This window comes from Miniopterus schreibersii (genome assembly GCF_964146895.1).
Source record: "Miniopterus schreibersii genome assembly, chromosome: X".
Classification (NCBI taxonomy): domain Eukaryota; kingdom Metazoa; phylum Chordata; class Mammalia; order Chiroptera; family Miniopteridae; genus Miniopterus; species Miniopterus schreibersii.
This window is the reverse complement of record NC_138104.1, coordinates 104799828-104821131: the sequence shown is the minus strand read 5'-3', so window position 1 is coordinate 104821131 and position 21304 is coordinate 104799828. Positions and strand designations below refer to the sequence as shown.

Below are 21304 nucleotides of genomic sequence, written 5' to 3'. Positions count from 1 at the left end.
TTCCACAGGGAGGGGCCAGGATTGCTGTCTTGAAAGGGCTTTGAACAAGACAGGCACCCGCCATAGGGTGGAGAAGCAGCAAAAGAGGGGTATGTACGTAATGCTTCAAAGACAACTTGGTCAAAAGATGCAAGGAAAATTCAGTGGATTCAAGGAGCCACCAAATGAGACTGGGCCACAGCATGGACTGGCTGCCAGTCTCCCATCCCTGCCTATCCTTCGTCACACACCTGATGCGAGCCTGGCCCTGGGAAAAGGTCCAAGAACCCAATGCAAATATTTTTATGATTCAAGTTTAACTAGACAAGTACCCTAAGATCTACCCTGTTTTGTTTTGCTCTGATTTGGTTTACTATTAACTCTTCCACTTAATGTCGTCTACACTCCACTACCCTACAGGATAAAAGACACAATCCTATCTACACTCCACGACCCCACAGGGTAAAACAGACAATCCTGTCTACACTCCAGGACCCTGCAGGGTAAAACAGACAATCCTGTCTACACTCCACGACCCCACAGGGTAAAACAGACAATCCTGTCTACACTCCACTATGACACTATACAGTATGAGTGCTGTTTAAGAAAAATGGTCAATGACTCACAGTTACGTTTTCCATTTCTTAGAGGATAGTGGTTTTTTTAGAGAAAAAGGTAAAAAAAAATCATAATTTCACACCAATATAACCTGAACAGGTGTCAAGACTTTTATTCCATTAAATTAACCGGTGAGGGAACCAGTAAGATGTTACAAGCAGTCGATGGAAAGGGAATTCAGAGAACAGACGCGTCTCCAGCAATCAGAAATGCTAAAAGGAATTTCTGAACCAGGCAAAACTGGTCCACAGCAGGGGCCACCCTGACCTGCAATCACCCCGCCAGACCATCATAGACGTTGCTACGGTTTTTCTGCAACTTAGAGTAGAAAATGAGTTTGATGACAAAGATAGAGCCCACATGGAAGGTGTAGGAAGTAGGGACGCCCCATGATTGCATTTTCCCATCTGAATGCCTTTCAAATCACAAAAGGCGGAGCACATATTAAAAAGGGGTTCATGGCCAAAGTATAATGTCTGATGAATTATCCCAAAGGTGTGCTGTGGCTCTAAGTGATACCAAGTACATCTCCTGAAGTCAGATTATCTTTACATCCAAGGACGCGTCAGAAAAATAAGTGTTCTTAAGGGAAAGAGGTGACTTGTCTGAGGTAGAGAGCTTTCGGCAATGCGGAGACGAGCCCGGGTATGAGATGCAGGCCAGAGCTATGTTCTACAGACAATATGATTCTTAGCCAGTCTCCCAGCAGAGGGCCGCAGAGGTTCTTTGAGGACACAGAGTGTTAGTGTGCTCATGGGGACACTGGTTTCCTGAGGCTCATCCATAGAAGGTTCCCCACTCAGGTTACATCTCAGAAAAAAGGCCACCTCTCTGCTCTCAGTGGCCACAGCAGGTTAAGATCAACATGGATGCGTGGAGCCTCGCAAATGGATATAAATACAGAGTATGTACACACATACAATATATACACATTAGAGTGTATCCATATCCATGTACATATGTTACATGTGCTGGTCAAGGTGTAGAAAAATATAACTTCATCTGTCTTGGGAATGTTGCACATACATAGGAATGCGTATGTATATACAGGTACATACACACATGCAAGCGTGTACATGCATGTATGTACACATATTTCCTGTATACAGCTAGTATGTTACTGCTCACATACAATCCTTCCAAGGTGACTCAGGTGACAGAGTGGACCTATGTTCTGGGCTGTCTCTGTGTGGTTTTTCTCCAGGGTCAGGTTGGGGTTTGCTAACATTTACAGAAACTGCAGGAGTCCTGAGGCTAGGACTGTCCACAGGGCGATGTGGGAGGGATTCCCCTGCTCTTTGCTGGGCACTGTAGGTGGGGCCAGGCTCAGAGGAGCGCAGCAGGTAGGGCGGCATGGCAGGCCTCTCATGCATAGGGTGGCAGTCCAAAGAGCTCGGGCTGGAAGTCCTGCAGGGAAGCCAGCACCACAGTGGCCTTCGTCGTCAGGTCTCGGCTCAGGTTTGCGTCAGGGACCATCACCACCTGCATCCCAGCAGCAAGGGCCGCTTCCACCCCATTGGGAGCATCTTCAAAGACGAGGCACTGTGGGGTGAGGGAGAGACAGAAGGTTGAGACGGCCTTGTCCACAGCAGACTCTAGACCAGGGTTATCACCTCATCTCCGCCGGTTGGGTTCGTGCAGATGGAGACGGACATGAAGAGACTGTCCTTCCAGGTTAGGGACTGTGGTCAGGAGAGCACACTGTGTCCCACACACCCGTTACATTAGGGGGCGGCTTCCACAGCTGCCCCCAAGGCAAAATCCAAACTAGGTGCAGCTGGGTGGCCAGGCGGGCTCCTAGGTTTAAAACTTTTTTATTCGAATCACAAAACTCTGTTCATTCAGTAACTGAGCATGAGAGGAAATTGGGGGGCGGGGGGAACACGCTTTTAAGTAACTTCGGAGCTGGTAGTGTTTGAGCTCAGGAATTAAACGGTTAGGGTATGTGAATGAAAAGTTCAGTCCCTGCGTGTGCCAGCGTCAGGGGACACAAGTCCTTGTCATTAGCACCAGAAGGTGGTGCCTGTGGGCATCTCTCTCCTCTATGAAGTCAACTGGCTTTTTTCCTAGGGTCACTGATGCTCACGCACAGGCACGTGTAAAATGGGGCATCTGTGCACGGTGCTCTTGGGGAGCTCCCGAGTGTGCAACCACGGGAACGTGCCAAGGCAGGTCTCCCACCAAGACAGGCTCCAAGGCAGAGACCCGAGCTCCACTCAATTGTGGGTCCAAGTGCCATGGCTGTGGCACCCCCATCCCAGGAAAACAGGCACCAAGAATCCCCTGAGGCCCTGCAACCCCGCATACTGCATGTGAGAGCAGCTTCACTCAGTCTCTCGATTAATACTCTGTGAGGGCCAGACACCTGTGAGCAGGGCCCTCCTGTCGCCACTCTGATGTGCTCCCATGTCCCACTGCTCTCCTTACGTGACCCTGAACTCCCAGGATGCGGGGGGGGGGGGCCTTCCACTGTCCCCTCAGCTCTTTTTCCAGCCTTTTATCATAAGTGTCTCCCCGCCTTATGACCAGTGTAGTGGCTGGCGTCCAACATGCTGGTGACCGGGAAAGGCTCAGGGACACCAGCTGTGGGGGCCGTTGAACACTAGGAGCTCAACACACACAGACACACAGTCTCTCTCTCATACACACACACCCAGGCACACAGTTTTTGCTGGTGGTCTGTTCTACAGCAGGTACACTGACTTTTCCTTCCTTCCTTCCTTCCTTCCTACCCCCTTCTCTCCCCCCATTTCCATCAGGGCTACGATGAGTCGAGTCGCTAGCTGGCTCACCCCACAGGGCGGAGTTGAGAACTAAATGAGTTACTGCAGGTCCTGCTACCATGAGACTACTGGGCGACCTTCACAGAGTGAGCTGGTTGCCCAAGACGGGGCTGTCAGAGCTGAAACAGGGGAGTCTTGGACAGGCAGACAGTCCCACGGCCAACTTCCCGAGAACTCCTGAACCCCAGCTCTGATCAAGCTCTCTCTCTGCATCTCCAGGGAGACCATGGTTTCTGTCTGAGATGGAAGTGAGTCTGCTCAGACCATCCGGGTTTGTGTTCTTAGTGGTCTCATTCAGAGACTCTGTGGGTGATATCGCTGCCCCCGTCTTTTAAAGCTATGACCTGACCTTATTGTAAATGTCCCAACTGCTGTATCTGGGACCGTGGGCGTGCACTTACATGTCCAGTGACCTTTTCTGGGGCGGGGAGGAGATATTCCTTATGTTCTCTGAGGATGCTGAAGGTCTGTGCAGCCCCCTTGTAAAAACTGGGCTGGGGCCGAGTGAGAGATTTTGTGGATCCCTTGTGGGGAACTGTGCCTGGCTGCAGGCCTGGGAGCCACTTTAGCTCTGCGTTTGTGAGTGGTTCCTTCCGGAGAGCATGGCAGGCAGGTGAGAGGGAAGGCAGGCAGCTGGGAAACTGTGGCCCTTACAAAGGGCTTGCCACATCCACTCTCCTCTGAGAGCATGTGCAGCCCGGTGGCTCTGTGCACCTGCAGATGGTTCCAGGACAGGACAGGAGGGCTGTCCGGATGGCGAGGAAAGCTTGGTGGTGTTTACAGCTCCAGGACGGGCACGACTGGCACGTACTCTTCCTGAAACTCACATTTCTCAAGGAGGCGCAGGTTCCCGGCTTCTGTGAGGTCCATCCATCACGTCCCCCCAGTTTAGAATTATTACTCAACCACAGGCTGTGCTCTGAACCAGGAAGGATGTGGCCACTCAGGGATGGAGGGAGGCCGACAGCACAGGGCACAGGAGCAGCAGGGCAGCAGCTACTGAGCAGGAAGAGGGGACCTGCCCAGCTCACACAAGGAGAGGCCATCTGAGAGGTGTGCTTGGCCATGCGTCTGGCCAGAGCTCTCAAAATGATTCAAGGGAATGCTGGGCAGACGGACGAGCCCGTTTGTTTGGATGCCTGCACAAAAGCCCCTTGCCATGGGCATGCAACTGACAGATCAGGAGTGACGGGAGTTCAGCCCCAGAAAGAGCAACAGAGCCCTGGGTGGGTACACTCCACCAGCGGCACCTGACACCCCTTCTCCTTCCTCCCACACACCCACTTCCCTGCGAGGTTGTCAAAGATGTCTACAGGATCTCAGCTGGACGGCTGCCCGTCACATCAGCAAATGAGCATTCAGCCTCAGACATGTGGACACCCTGAAGCAGCACCTGCCGTTGTTGAAAGCTGAGAGCCCAGTGCACAGGAGGCGGTGGCTGGAACGTGGGGGGTGCAGGAGGGGAGGTTTGCAGGAAATGGGACGTGTGGGGCCTCCCACCAGCAGCTGCTATCACAGACATGACACAGAGCAGCACACACAACGCAGAAACCAACACCAGGCAGCACACGGGGGAGGGGAACCCCATGCTGGGTCTCCGTGGCCGCACACCCCAGGCTCCCCACGGGACTCGATGCTCAGTGATGCACAGCACCTGCCCTCCCCTCCTCAGGAGCAGAATTGCAAAGCTATGTCTACATTGTGAAGCACCTGTAAAACTCTCCAGTTTCCTCTGCCTTGATTCCCCTGACCTAATGCACCTCTAAGGACCCCTAAGGCCTCAATATTGTATGAATATTCCCAGAAGGCCTGTCTATGTACTGAAACCAAAGAATGAATCTTCCAGAGTCACCGGGAAGGCTTCCCCTATTCCTCACAGGCGATGAAACCATTAAAAGATAGGAGCTAAAATAGTACAGCCTGTGTCTCACACAGAGAAAAGCAGGGAGTGTTTCCTCACTCAAACTGAAACCTCAGACAGTTTCCACCTGGCACATCCAGCTAGTGAAGAGTCTCACCGGTTCAACTTTGCCTCTTTCTCTCTAAATAGTTTCCTGTTCCCTGGGGGACCAGCCCGGCCCTCCCCACACTGACCTCTACAGCCTGGCACAGGACACACTCCCAACCAACACGGGGGCCACAGAGTGTCCGAGCCAGGACAGCGGTGGGCCCAGCCCTCTCCTGTCACGGGCACAGGACATGGGCCAAGAGTTCAGAGGTGAACTCAAGGTCACCCAGGCAGGACAGGAAACTCAGGAACAGAGCTCGGGTACCAGAATTCAATGTTCTTTTCACTCTGCCAGGCCGGTTAAAGTATATCTGGATTCCGTCTCCAGCAGGACAGATGAGCTTAATTAAACTATAGCTGGAGGGGTTTAATTTAGAAAGAATGACATTTCCCATGACTGGGAGATGGAGCATTCCAGGGGCCCGTGAGCCAAGAGTGAGATATGTGCCTTTGATATGTGTTCTAGGCCTAACAGTGGCTGCACAGTCCATTTGTCTATGACTGGGGCAAAATCTATGAAGGCTGCACAACCCCTCCCATAATCAGGGGCATGCGTGGTGGGTCATGTCCACGGTGCAACCAGCAGGGGGCCACACTGCACAAGGTCTGGAAGGTAAGGAGCCCGGAGGTTCTCAGCACTGAGGCCGTCACCATCACTGGGGGGGATCTGGACTAGGAACAGAGCAGGGCAGCCAGGCAGGGGGGCAGGGACTGGGAGGAACTGGGAAGAGAGAGGCAGCCCTGGGATAAGAGGCCTCAAGGGCTGGAGGGCACAGGAGCCAAGAGTGAGAAGGTGAAAACCTGGATCACAGTACTGGATGCTCCCACGGGACGCGAGGGCCCTGGGGCAGCCATGGGAGCAGCTGGTGAAAGTGGGAACCGGACCAGGGATCCTGGGAAGCGATATGCCCTGAGGCCACGTGGGAGGTGAACCAGCTGGGGTGAAGGCAGGACTTGAGAACAGAGGTGGTCCCGCAGAAAGGAGGAGGCCGGGAGAGCTCTGTGGGCACAGGCCTTGGTGTGCAGCTGGACGGTGAGCACTGGGGGGCAGAAAAGGAGCCCTGGAGGCTAGGAAAGGAAGCCCGGGTCTCTTGGTGCTGGAGGGGTCCAGAGCATGCCACAGGCCTTAAGGACTGCTCTGAACTGAAGACATTTTGAGCATCAACAGCTGTAGGAAGAGGCATTTTCTCAACTCACCATATCTTCCCAACAGCAAAGCCTCCCCAAAATTCAATGGCTGTAGGTCCCTTGCCTGAGGTTTCTCTACAAGGGAAAGCTGTCTTATCACTGAAGGGAAGTCAACACAGGTCGGCACCTGGAAAACACCTCCCTGAATAGTGTTAACACTGCCCCATCTCCCATTCTCGGGCCGATGGCGAAGGCACATTCAGAGGTGGTGTGGTGTTTGCTTATTTGTACACAGCAGGATGACAGGTAAATTATGCAGAAGATGCTGTCCATGGAAAGTCAGTATTTAGGGTCAGCTGTGAGGCACCGTGTCCCAGTGGAGTGGGGACAAACACTGCAGCATTCCCACTGGTAGGACGCCCAGCTGGGGTCAGAATCCAAGAATGGCCCTCCAGTCACACAGTTACACCTGCGTTTATAGGTCCCATGCAGTAAGCTGGGCCCTCGACCAAAAGAACAGGTCATTCCAAGTGCCCCGGACCCTCACTGCCTGTGGAAGGTTTTGAGTCACCTCCCCTGAGCCTGTGACTTGTGTAAGAAACACGGTCATCCAGACTCGGGGTCCCTGGGTAGCAGGTGTGAGAAACCTTTCAGGAAATCGCTACTCCCTGACTAATGCCCCCACAACACCTCAAACACAGGACCCAACACAGACAAACCCCACCTCGAGAGTGTCCCCTGACAATACCCCCACCCCCACCCCCGCAACGTCGCCCTTCCTCCCTGACTCACCACCCAACCCCTGCTGTGCGTACCTTTTCCACAGGAGCAGGTGGGGAGAACCTCTTGGCACAGGCGAGGAAAATGTCTGGGTCAGGCTTGCCCCTGCGCACCTTGGGGTCGTCCCCCAGGACGATGTGGTCGAATAGGCCGAAGAATTCTCTGTGCGCGCTGGTCTTCATCTGGAAGGACGCGGAGCCCGAGCTGGTGGCCACGGCCATGGGCACACGGTGCTCTCGCAGGTGGTGGATCAGCCTCTCCACCCCTGGGGAGGTGAGGAAAGGCCTCAGTGAGGAGGGGGACAGGCTTTAATGAGGAGGGGGACAGGCCAGAGAATCGGGGGAACGGCCCCTCAGCGGGCTCGGAAACCCCAACACGTGGATGCCTCTGCCCAGGAAGGATCTGATCTGACCTGACACATACCATCTCAGGGGGACCATCAGCTCCCAAATGGCCCCATTCAAAACAAAACACAACTCAGCGACCTGGGCCTTAGCTGTTCCCCAAGGACCTCAGGCAATGTCCCTGGAAGGAAAGGACACTGGGTTTGCTGGGCCTGTCCTACGAAAGCGTGGACCCTGGGCTGGGGAGGTGGAGACCTGCAGAGGCCTTGGAGACCAGCTTTGTTTCTGGAGCCATGAATACGCAAGGACTAGGTCCTGGTGTTTTCCGGGGAACTCTATGTTCTACAAAAGCCCGAGGATGACCGGATGACCCCTCCCACTGCTGGGAGAGGAAATCGGGAGGCGGCCTCACAGTCGGGGGACAGAGGCAGCACCAGAGTAAGGGGCAGAGAGTGTAATAAAGCTGCCTCCCTCAGCCAACGGCACAGGTCGCCAGGTGGAAGGAGCGTCCACGCCCTTGTTAGCTATGAGGCCGAGTCGGGGCCACGAAGGTTAATGCCATTACTCCTGGTGCAGTTATGAGAGGACAGCCTATTGGAAACGTGATGAAAGGGACAGGGCTGTCCAGCTCTCATCACAGCTGATTATGATGACAGGGATGTCCAGTCCACACAGAGCGCAGGGTTCAACTAAAACAGTATGTTAATCACATAATCACAGCTGTTTGTCACTGCAGCACACGAGGTCCCTGCTTTCTCAGTTGCCTCAGCAAAGACAGACACAGTCGTGTTTTCACACAGGCAACACCTGCCATCAGGCAGTGACGCTGTGAGTTCCGGGCCCGTAGAGAAGCCGTCCTGTGAGATGCTCACGGGAAGGGTGGGCCTCAGCTCCTCGCGAGGGCACCGGGAAACTCCTTAAAGGTAAAGGGACAGGGGGCCTCTGCTGATGTAAAACTCAGTGTCCAGTATCCAACCAGGGACCTCTATGCCTGCAAGGAAGCCAACAACACAAGCAGACACCAGGAGAAGCAGGTGGTCCACAGAGTCGCACACCGAAGTGCAAGGCTGACAGAATTAGCAGAGAGGGACCTTACAGGACAGCCTCATAAATGTTACAAATATGCCCGAGTTAGACACTGTCGGAATGGAAAAATAAACAAATAAAGGTGAGACCCAGCAAATAGTGTCTGTGAGAAACCTATGTGAAATATAAACACGCGGGTTAAAAATAAAGGGATTGAGAGCCTTATATACCTACTACTCAAAGGAGAGTCAGGGTGGCCATGTTAGTAACAGACACGTGGATACAACATTGTGTCCACAGGTAGGAAACAATTCTAAAATGTTTTAAAATAATTGAAAACACACAAAGTATGTCCCTGATCACATGGAATAAAAACAGACACCAATAAGTGAAAGGTATCTGGAAATTCACAAATATCTGGATGTTAAACACACACTTGTATGTAAGGCATGGGTTAAAGATGAGGTCACAAAGGGACATTAGACATTTTGGGAGGGATTAGAGTTAGATGGGGTCATGAGGGTGGGGCCCTGTGATGAGATTGGTGCCCTTACGAGAAGAGGAGGAGCCCCCAGAGCTCTGTCCACCCTGTGAGGACACAGTGAGAGAGAGGCTGTCTGGTGCAGAGAAGAGAGCCCTCACCTGAGCCTGGCCATGCTGACACCCAGGCCGTCTTGGATTTATAGGGTGGGCCCCAAGTCCAATGACTACTGTCCATATAAGGAGAGGACAAGGCAACATGGGAAAGACGGCCACTTGAAGACAGGCGCGGAGGTTGGAGAGATGCAGCCATGAGCCACGGGACACTGGGGCCCCCAGAAGCTGGGAAAGGCAGGAAGGATCCCCCCTTGTGTGGGCTCGGGGCACAGGTGGGAGCTGTGACCAGTGGAAGCTGTTACCTAAACTAGCCCGTCTGTGGGCAGACCTGGAAACGCTGGCATCTGAGCCTTTGTCATGAGTGACTATGTCCCTGGAGAAGACGGCCCCAGTACCTCATGGGTTGTGTGTAAAAGGGGGTGAGGTGAAGGAAGCTCAGTAGGGAGATGTTCCCTTTATGTCTGACGGGCTCTGCCCCTTCCATGCCCTTCCTCATTGCAGGTCGAATATCCCTCTGGTTGTTTATAAACAGAATAAATATCCCATTTTCTACCCAGGGTGCTCTCTGTCACAATTTAAAAGATGTCTATTTTCAGGAAATGATGAAACCCGTGGATGACCATCCATTTACATTTCACCACTAAGTCACCTGGTGAAGAGCTACAGACCATAGGGGTTAAAAGTACTTCCCACCTGGACAAGCGTGGAGAAGGGCTTCCAGGCTGTGAGCAGTCCTGCTAGTGGTGTCAGGGCTGCTCACGCCCCCTGGGTCAGCCCTACACTCTCAGGCGCTGATGAGACAGTACAAGCGCATGCTGACATCATAGTCAGGGGCTGCTGATTGGCCCAGGAGGGGCACGCCCCTGCATATAATAGGGGCTGTTTCCCTGGTGATTGGCCCAGGAAGGACATGCCCCTGCATATAATCAGGGGCTATTTCCCTGGTGATTGGAGACACACCCCTGGTGACTGGCCCAGAAGGGACACACCCCTGCATATACTCAGGCACGATTTCTTCTGGCAATAGGCCATCCATTCCTGCAATTTAACTTGCTAAACACCTGCATGGGCCACAGCTCTCACCTTCAAAGCACAGAAAAATGTTGAATTAATTAACTGACAGCCTTCTTTGCTAATGAGCTCAAGGTGACTTCCGCAGCCTGAAGCACGCTACAGAAGGTGCCTCCAGAAAGAAAAGAAACACAAGTGAAGGATGATGTTATCCACAGTTTAACACTGGGAATGAAGCTGAGTGGACAGAATGAACCCCTGGATCTAGAAAAGTGACAGTGGTAAGTTTTTCTGGTGTTATCTGAGTTTTTTCCTCATGTTTCGTTTGCCTTCTGAGTGTGGTGTAAGGAAATGACCTCACGTTTTCAAAGACTGACTTTGGAACTAGTTACTAAAAGGTGCTTCCTCTCCTCTGTAAGACTAGTAACAGTTTAGATAAATACACACAAAATTCTTATGCTAAAAAGGTGCATCGAATAAGAAGATTTGAATGGCTCCTTCAACCCTCTGGTGTGTAAGGGGTGGTCCAGGAAGACAGGTCATCCAGGTGAATTCTGCAGGACTAACTCTGTGAAGCACTAACTCCTAGCTCACTTCTAAGGTGCAGGTATCTGGGTTTAACTGTCATCTAGGATCATCCATGATGGGCACCTTTCTAACTGATACCCAGTGAGGACACTACATTGATTGGAGCACCAGGTAAATGTCCTACTATAGACTTGTTAGCATCCCACCCAAACCACCAGGCTGGCCGGATGGACATCCTATTTCTTGGAACTGTGGTGGAACATACCTCAACCTGAATCTTAGACAACGGGACAAAAATTCTAGAGACCCTTTGAAAGGCTCGAGAGGATTAGATAGAAAAGGAATTTGCACGGGGACATATCATGGGCGTGTGTGTGTTAAGCCATGAGACTCCAGGTCACACAGTAACTGTAGAGACAAATTCTCAGATGGACCGTGATAAAAAAGAGAGACCACTCAAACAACAAAAATCAGAAATGAAGGGGAGACAGTAAAATGTCACAGAAGGAAAAAAGGACTGAAGGCAGATATGAAAAAGGATTATGCCAACAAATTGGATCACACCGAAGAAACGGGTCAATTGCTAGAAGCATACAACGCCTCAAGATCACATGAAGAATGCATAGAAAATGAAGGACATCTGTAATACTCTCAACAATACAATAAATTTTTAAAAAAAGAATGCATAGAAAGCCTGGTCAGAACTATAACTAGTAAAGAGGTTGGGTCAGTCATCAGGAAGGGAAAATCCAGGACCAGACGGCTTCAGTGGAGAATTCTACCAAATATTTAAAGAAGAGCTTGCACCAATACCCCTCAAACTCTTCCAGAATACTGAAGAGAGGGGTGTACTCCCACAGTCAACCTATGAGGCCAGTGGCACCCTGACACCAAAGCCAGACGTGGGCACTACAAGAAAAGAAAAGTACAGATCAATATCTCTGATAAACACTTATGCAAATATATGCAACAAAATACCAACAAAATGATTTCAACAGCACATTAAAAGAATCATGCACCATGATCAAGCCAGGTTTATTCCTGGAATGCAAGGATGGTTCAACATAAAAAAATCAATGTGATGTACCATATTAACAAAATGCAGGAAAAAGCTATATGATCATCTCCAACTGATGTTGAGAAAGTACTTGACAAAACTCAACATCCTTCATGATACAGATGCTCAAATTAGGAACAGAAGAAAACTACCTCAACATAACAAAGGCCACATATGACAAGCCCTCAGCTAATGTCATCCCCAATTTTAAAAAGCCAGAACCTTTTCCTCGAGATCAGAAACAAGATAACCAGTCTCTCTCGTCACTTTTAGCCAACATAGCACTGAAAGTCCTACCGAGAGCAAAGAGGCAAGGAAATAAGTAAATAAAAGACATCCACACTGGAAAGGAAGAAGTGAGGTTATACATGCTTACAGGTGACATGCTCTTACATGCACAAAACCCTCACGCATCCACACACAGAAAAGTGTTGGAATGAAGAAGCAAACTCAGCAATACTGCAGAATTCAAAACTAAAACTCAACCTGGAAAAATCAGTTTATTTCCCACACCCTAACAATGAACAATCTGAAAAAAACATAAACTAATTACATTTACAATAGCACCAAAAATGAATAAACTTAACCAAGAAGGTGAAAGACATGGACACTTAAACTAGAAAACGTTGCTAAAATCAAAGAACATACAAATAAATGGGAAAACATCCTATGTTCATGGACTGCAAGGTTTGATATTGTTAGTATGTCGATACTACCCAGATTCAAAATAATTCCTATCAAAATCCCAATGGCATTTTTCCTGCAAAAATACAGAAATCCACCAGAAAATTTGCACAGGCCCTCAAGGAACCCTGAATACCTGTAACAACAGTGAAAATAAAGAACAAAGTTGGAGGTCTCACACCTTCTGATTTCAAAACATATTCAAAGCTACAGGAAACAAAACAGTGTGGTACTGGCATAAAGACAGACATACAGACTAATGGGATAGAGAACACAGAAATAAACCCTCACATATATGGTCTTCAACAAAGGAGCCAAGAGCATCCAAGGGCAAAAGGACCATCCCTTCAACAAACTGTGTTGGGACAACCAGATATCCACAGGCCAAAGAATGACATCAGACCCGTACCTCACACCATGTACCAAAAGTAACTTAAAGTGGATTAAAGACTTACCATAAAATCTAAAACTATAAAATTCCTGAAAGAAAACAGAGGGAGAAAGCTTGATGACACTGGATTTTGTAATGATGTCTTACATATGACACTCAAATCACAGGCAAGAGCAAAAATAGCAAAATGAAACTGCACCAAATTTAAAGATTTGTGCATCAAAGGACACAATCAACAGAGCCAACAGGCAGCCTATGAAACTGGAGAAAATATTTTCAAATCATATCTGATGAGGGCTTTATATCCAGAATATATAGAGATTCCTAGAATTTGACAAGAAAAAAACAAACAACCCTATTTTTAAAACAACGGGCGAAGGACTTGAAAAGACATTTCTCCAAAGAAGATATACGGACGGCCAACAGCCTATGGAACAATGCTCCACACCATTAATAACTAAAAAAATGCAAACGAATATCACAGCGAGAAAACACTTTGCACTCACTAGGATGGATAGGTACCACCAAAAAGACAAAAACAGACAATAAAGCGTGTTACTGGACATGTGGAGAAGTTAGAGCCCTCGTGCACTGTTGCAGGGAAAAGAAAATCGTGCAGGCACCGTAGGAAACAGTGTGATGGTTCTTCAAAACACTAGAAGCAGAACTGCCATGCAACCCAACAACCCCACGTCTGGGCATGTGCCCGAGAGAACTGAAGGCAGAGTCTCAGAGGTATCTACACCGCCGGGTTCACAGCAGCATTAATCACAACAGCCGGGCCGTGGAAACAGCTCAGGTGCCTATCCACAGATGAATGAACACACAGAATGGGTCTATCCCTACAACGGATTATTCAGCTTACAAAGGGAGAGCATTCTGACACGTGCCACGCCATGGATGAAGCTTGAGGGCACGTTGCTAAGTGAAACGAGCCAGACACCAAAGGACAAATACTGCGCGATCCCACTCCTATGAGGCAGCTAGAGGAGTCGAATACAGGATGTTATATATACAACAGGTCATTCAGAAGTGGCTGTGACTCGCCCTGGCCTGTTCTGCTCAGTGGTTAGAGCACTGGCCTGTGGACTGAAGGGTCTGGGGGTTCGATTCCAGCCAAGGGCATATACCCGGTTGCAGGCTTAATCCCAGGCCCTGGTTGGGACATGTGTGAGAGGCAACCAATCGATGTGCTCTCTCTCTCTCACATCAATGTTTCTCTCTCTCTCTCACATCAATGTTTCTCTCCCACCCCCACCCCCCACTGTCTCTCACCTTTCTTCCTGGAAGAATCCTAACTAGTATTCCATTTTTAAGCATTTTCTGGCCCTGTGACCTAGAACATTCTTGAGTTTCTCACTTTCAGCAAGAAACATTGGGCAATTCTGATAGATTTTCAGCTAACAAGCCTCAAGGGAGAAAAGTCAACTTTCCTTTTCATGGAAAACAAGAAAAGAGAGGGGTGGGGGCATGCAAACAGGCACATTAAAAATGAATGATGCCTTTAACTGGAAAAAATAAAATTAAGCTCCTCCAGGGAGATTTAGCTGCCTGTTTATCATCAATTTGCTCAAGTTTGAATCATTGCTGAAACATTCATCCTGGACTTGATTTTGTCAAGAAAAAGGCAATGTCACATGTTAAAGTCACATTGGGAGCAATTCTGTCATGAATGTTATCTTTATATAAATTTTTTTTTAATATATCTTTATTGATTTTAGGGAGAGGAAAGGAGAGGGAGTGAGAGAGACAGAAACATCAATGATGAGAGAGTCATTGATCGAGCCCACAACCCGGGCATGTGCCCTGACCGGGAATCGAACCCCGATCGCCTGGATCCTAGGTCGACACTCAACCGCTGAGCCACACCCGGCTGGGCTATATACAATTTTTTTAAATGTATTTCTACTGTTGAGAGTATGTCTCTGTTTTGCCCCCATTGACCCTCCACCCAGCTCCTGCCCCTACCCTGGCCTTCCCCTCACTATTGTCTGTGTCTATGGGTTGTGCATATTTGCATATAAGTTCTTTGGTTAATCTCTCGCCCCACTTTCCTGTGAGATTTGTCAGTCTGTTCTTTATATAACACTGACACAAACAAAATTCAAACGTTTTTGGCCTCATTGACTCGGTGAAAGCAATGCGTATTATTTTAAGAAGCCCCTCAAACAGCAAGATCGAATCACAGCATATAACAAATTGCGTCTGGAGAGCCTACAGTCTGAGAGAAGAAAGCATTTTCAGACAAGTGTGTAACAGGCACACAGGGAACCGTGGCACAGCGAGGGCACGCACCTGGCATCAGACCCGCCCTGGGGAACACCTCCTTCAGCTTCGCCTGGCTTTCCTCCAGCAGCTCCTCCTTGCACATGGGCAGCTGCAGGACGTCTATGATGATCTGGGCTGCCTCCAGGGCCTTCTTGCCCATCACGAGGGACTTCACGTCCCAGCTGTACTTCTTGCCGTAGCGGTCACATATTTCCTGAAACACCACGGAGTAGAGGCGCTCGGTGTCTGTGGAAACCAGTGAGACAGATGGAGAAGGAGGAATGTTTAGGGTGCAGGCCATGTTAACAGTGAGTCCCTAACAGATCAGCATATAGACGTACAGGGTACGTCATGGTCAGGGAGAAAGCTTTCATAGAGACCTGGGGCAATGGTGGGAAGACCTGCAGCTCACCTGCCCTAAACAACACCTGGGCACCCTGCTCTGTTTGTAGGGCAATCCTTGCAGCTGTGATGTGGGAAGTTAAAAGCTGAGAGAGAAATGAAATGCACAGTATAGCCCAATAGTCTTTTATAGGAACATGGACATATGTGAGTGTAAATATGCACTGCGAATTCTGTCCGATGTTCCAGGAGGTCATCAGCTAGTCTCCCCAGCAGCACACAGGGTGGCGGTGGCCCTCTGCTGTTAAGAGTCCCAGCCAGTGTCTCAGGGAAGCACTCCCAACAGGGGTGCCCAGCTGTGGGTGCTGCTGTGAGAGACACAGGAACACATCTTTGTACACAGGCTGGAGTTGAAAAAAGACACCTCGTGCATTTCTCCTTCCCTTCACAGGACGACACACAACATTTCTGATACCAGATGTGGGGGGCAAGCAATTCAGTGACACCAGTTGGGCACCCTGACACCAACTCAGTTCTACACTATCTACCCAGGGAGAGCATCCGATCCCCCAGGTGAAGGGCTCAGGCCCACACAACCGCCCCCCACCCCACTTCAGATGCCCATTGCAATTCCAGGCTGTCACCTGGGCTGCTGACTGGCTATGAATCTGAGGCTCCCGCAACCCCTCCTCAGGTTGATTGATTAGCTTGAGTGGCTCAGAGAACTCAGGAAAACTCAACTATTTACACGTTTATTATACCGTGAGCATCGAGATGGAGGAGAGCCTAGGACAAGGTGTGTGGGAGGGGCCCAGAGCTTCCTGTCCTCTCCCCACAGCTCTGCGTGTTCCCTCCCCACCGGGAAGATGCCATCCCATTGGCATTTTTATGGAAGCTTCATGCAAAGATGAGTCACTAAGTCCACCTCCTCCAGCCCCTTTCTGGACAGCTGGGGTGCAGCTGAAAATTCCAAGCTTGTGATCATGGCCTGATCTTTCTGGTCACCAGCCCCCATCCAGAAAGCCCCACCCCCAGAGTCACCTCAAAGAGCAAAAGATGGTCCTCTCACCCAGCAACTCCTGAGGTTTAGGAGCCAAGAACATTAGAACAAACGTGCTGCTAGTGTCTTACCTCCTAGGAAACTGCAGGGTGGGAGGGGGAGGAGGGAGTCCTGTCCCAGGATCAGGGCAGAGACCAATGTACAAATATTTTCTGTTATCTCACAAGCCTGTGTGATGAATGGTGAAAGTTGGGCTCAGAATCAGACCCCAGGGGCAGTCTGCAGGGGTAAAGTCCCAGGTAAGTTGGTTAAGGTCCCTGCTCTCCTTTTCAGGTTAACAGGAGGCAAACGGGACTACGGGTGACCATGGCGCTAAAGCATAGCCCAGTGCCTCGGAAGCAGTGCAATAAACAGTGCTCTATGTGTACATTTGTTTATATTCATGCTCCCTGTTGTAGACTTAGACTCAGTGTATAAACAGCACTCACAGTGCCAGTGTCATCAGTAAGGGCACAGCCCACAGTGCCAGGGCACAGGAATACATCGTGAGGACTAAAGTGCCCTGAGTCAGGCTCTCACACAGCGCGTGACTCGGTGTGGCCTCACTCCCTGCTGCTGTCCTTGCGAGCGAGCGCCATCGTCACCGTGTGAATCATGGGCTCGAGAGGTCAGCTTAGGAAGCCCCAGTGATGTCGAAGTGACCTTACGGGGGCGTCTGTGATAATGGTCAGACATGGCACTGCAGGACTGACGAGGGTCCCCAGGGCAGCCAATCAGGAGCAGGTGAGCCTCACGGCCATGCCGTTGGTGACAGTCCGTCCAGGTACCCCAGGGAAAGCAGAATGGCTGCGTCGGGGGCCTTCCTGTCACTGTCGCTCTGACACACGCTCAGGGACCGAGGAGGTGATGGCCTGAGGCTGTCCCTGCTCAGCCAGAAAAGCAGGTGCACAGACCCTGACAAGTCCAGCCCCGCTGCGCATACATGACCACCTGTGCTGGCCGTGGCCTTAGGGCCCCCTGCAGGTCTGCAGCTGACCCAGTAATGGCTCCTGAAAAGAGCTCAGCGACTTCCATAGGTTCTACCTGCTGTTCCCACAAGGAGATACAAACACAATGATGGTGCCTAACTACTTTTTCCGTTGAGAGGATACTGGAGAACCCAGCACACAGTGAGAAGGGGGGACGCTGTGACATAAAGAAGCTGGGGGCATGGAGAGGGAACACAGGCCGGCGGGAAGACCTGGGTACGTTCCAGGACTCTCGGTAAAGCCAGGGGATAGAAAGGACAATGGACTTTGGGGAAAAATGAATTCCAAGCGCAGAGCTATATCCTTTTAAAAGGCCTTAAACACTTTATTTAAGGCTTAAAATGCCGTCGAGCTTTTAATTTAAAAGACAGAGCTGGGGGATTATAAATCCTCAGGAGACCACAGACAGCCACTTCTGCACAGGAAGATAAAATCACCCAAATCCTCAGCGGCATAGCGAGGACCTACACAGTCATTAAGTAACTCCTTGGGTCCTACAGTAACTGTGTCAGCTGATGACGGGCACGGGGAAAACTGAAGGGCCACATGTGAAAGGAAAAAGGCCCAAAGCTAAGTGAAGGGACGGAGCATGAGCAGCTGCGGGGCCGTGGGAGGCGTGTGCTCCCTGCTCTGGCGCCTCCAGCTCCTCCACCTGGGCACCGTCACAGGGAGCTCCGCATGGCATTGCACGTGGTACAGAGCATGTGGTACAGCCACACCGACCACCAGGGGACTATCCCAGGGAGATGCGGGCCGCCCCCTTCAGGGAACCCCGGCAGCATAGGCCTGGGCAGGTGCTGCGGGTAGCGAGGTCACCTGTGCACTGAGAGCGACGGGAGCTGGCAGCCCGGGCACCTGGCAGGCAGGCGGAAAGGTGGGTGCTGTGATCCTGAGCAGCACACTTGGTTCCCATACGGGGAAAGGCAAAGCACCCAAGGTTAAGTTTATTAAACTGTCACAGGCATCCCTGCTCCTAAGGAAGGCTACACCTGGGGGCCTCTATGTTGTTTCCTTCTAAGGCTGAATAAAAATACATAAATCCTTGGAATTCACTCATGAAAGTACCACACTGTCCTGACACAGACAAGCTTCGTAGACATTCAGTAGCCACCTGCCCGGCCTGCTGCAGGAACACAAAATCCTGTCCCCAACTCTCTAATCCTCTTGGAAACTGGAAAGCTCTCACTTAGCAGCAAAATCTGGAATTCCAGGAGGTTGGTTTTAATGACTAATATTTATTGCACTTAGCGTGAATCCTTACCCAGTTCCGTATAGAAATATCGATGGGTTAGATTGTGGGGGCTGCCCCAGAAGCCCCCCAAAATTGTAAACACCATGGAACATATCCATTCTAATACAAACGGCCAACAAATATATGAATATGTTCGACCTCGCAATTAGGAAAATGCATATCAAAACTGCAATGAGAGACCACCTCGCACCTGTTAGAATGACCATGACCAACAAGAGAAGTAATAACAAGTGTTGGAGAGGTTGTGGAGAAAAGGGAGCCCCATTCCGTGCTGGGGGGAATGTAAACTGGTACAACCACTATGGAAAGCAGTCTGGCAATTCCTCAAAAAATTAGGAATAGAGCTACCATACGACCCAGCCATCCCTCTCCTGGGTATATACCCGAAAAACCAAAACATGTATTCACCTAGATATACGCACCCGTGTTCACTGCAGCATGATTCACGGTGGCCAAGACATGGAGACCACCAGAGTGCCCTATGGTAGAGGACTGGACAGAGAGGATGTGGGACATGCACATGATGGACACTACTCAGCCATGAGAAAGGGTGAAACACTGCCCTTTGCAACAACACGGATGGACCTTGAGGATATCGTGCTGAGTGAAATGAGTCAGGCAGAAAAAGCTAAGAACCCACATATGATGTCACTCCTATGTGGGATATAAAACTGAAACGTGTGGACACAAACAGCGGTGTGGAGGATGCCAGAGGGAAGGGCGTGGGGGGTGAAGGGGGCCTAAGAGAGGGTGACAGGAGGAGATATGACTTTGGGTGGCGGGCACACAGTGCAATATACAGATCCTGTAACATAAACACCCACACCTGAAACCTACAGGATCCTATTAAGCAATGTCACTCTAATAAATTTAATAAAAAATAAATAAAATAATTAAAAACTATAAATAGAACGGGCTCCTGTGATTTGGAAAACAAATTCTGAACCCTCCTGTGATTACGGCTTATACCTAGCTTATCTTACCCACCTTGAGCAAAACTATTTAATGCTTTTTCTCAAAACTTAATATACCTTGAAAAGAGTCTTACTTTTATAATTTCCAATTACAACAGGGGGGGCATCTAAAGCCGCTGTTTTCTGTTCCAGATAGGCTAGTTCCTTAAAAAGACGAAACCCAATCCATTGCCACCTGGGGGGGCCCAGCTGGAGTTAAAATCAGGTTGTCACCACCTGGCAGGTCCGATGCAGCAGAATGCAAGCCCTCTCCTCCCCAGGAGCTGAGCGTAGCAGAGTTTTTAAATGCGGTGAAAATGACCTATTTTCAATGTGAAATGGCTCTAATTAAAAAAAAAAAAACTCAGCACACAGTCCAATTTGATAAAAGTGCTGGGCCATTTTTCTAAGCTGTTTTGATAGTAGGCAGGTAACTGATAATTGTTGAATAGATTTTTTTTTTTTAATTCACTGATTTTGTTCACCTAAGGTATTCTGCACCTGGTTTCCTTCATCAGGGGTCCTTGAAGAGAGCTCCCCAGACCAGCAGCAGCTTCAGGGACACAAATTCCTGTGGGATGTACGAAGTTCCCATACACACAGCACTGGGCCACAGAAGAGCATACAGACAAAGAGGCTTTCCTCAAGGTTACAGGACCCCTGAGTAAGCCAAGGCCAGCCAGAGACCGAGAAAATATTTACAGCACACACACACACGCGCACACACACACACAAACACACAGCTTGTACCCAGAATAGAGAACTTGACAACTCAGTGAGGACAAAAACAACCTGTAGTAGGCCCAGTGACAGTCCCCCAAAGATGCTTACACTCTAGTCCCCAGAACCTGTGAATATGGGACCTTCTACAGCCAAATGGACTTTGCAGGTGTGATGAAATGAAGGGAGTTGAGATAGGGACACTACCTTGCGGTGTCCAGGTATGTCCAGGGTAGCCACCAGGGTCCTTCTGAGAGGGAGACAGGAGGCCGGACTCAGGGACATTAAGGACAGAAGCAGAGCTGGGGTGATGTGGGGCCACAAGGAAATGCCAAAAAGGCAAGACGAACGAATTCTGCTCCAGAGATTCCAGAAGGGGTGCAGTTCTGTCAACTCCTTATTTGGCCCATCAGGCCCAACTCTGGACTTCCGGCCGACAGAACTATCAGACAATAAATGTGTGTTGTTTTACAGCATTAGCTTTCTGATCATTTGTTACAGCTGCTGTGAGACACTAATACACCATCCAACATAAAAACCACTTTGGAAACCAGTTTAGCAGTTCCTTCAAAATTAAGTGTTTGCCTAGGGTATACCAGTATCAATAAAAAAGGAGGGGAAATCCGTATACGCGATCATATGATCATGTCAAAAAAAGTATGCTCACTGACAGAAAGACACAAGACGAGCATGTACTGTATGATTCCACATAAAATTCTAACAAGTACAACTGAATCTGCTACAGTTTTACATGCAGATGACAGGTTCCCTTGGGATGGGGGTGGAAAGAGGGCAGGACTGAGGGCA

General features: G+C 49.8%; 1 protein-coding gene across 1 annotated transcript in view; it reads right to left on the bottom strand.

The window, feature by feature from the left end:
* Positions 1 to 684: 684 nt before the first annotated feature.
* The window catches only part of LOC308551469 (pseudouridine-5'-phosphatase-like), a 36975-nt gene continuing 16355 nt past the window's right edge, over positions 685 to 21304 (bottom strand). The window contains exons 2-4 of the mRNA XM_081126010.1: positions 15230 to 15448; positions 7332 to 7561; positions 685 to 2139 (exon numbers count right to left, since the gene is read on the bottom strand). Coding sequence (XP_080982136.1) covers positions 1963 to 2139; positions 7332 to 7561; positions 15230 to 15448 — 626 coding nt within the window. The 3' untranslated portion in view covers positions 685 to 1962. The remainder of the gene's footprint in view (positions 2140 to 7331; positions 7562 to 15229; positions 15449 to 21304) is intronic.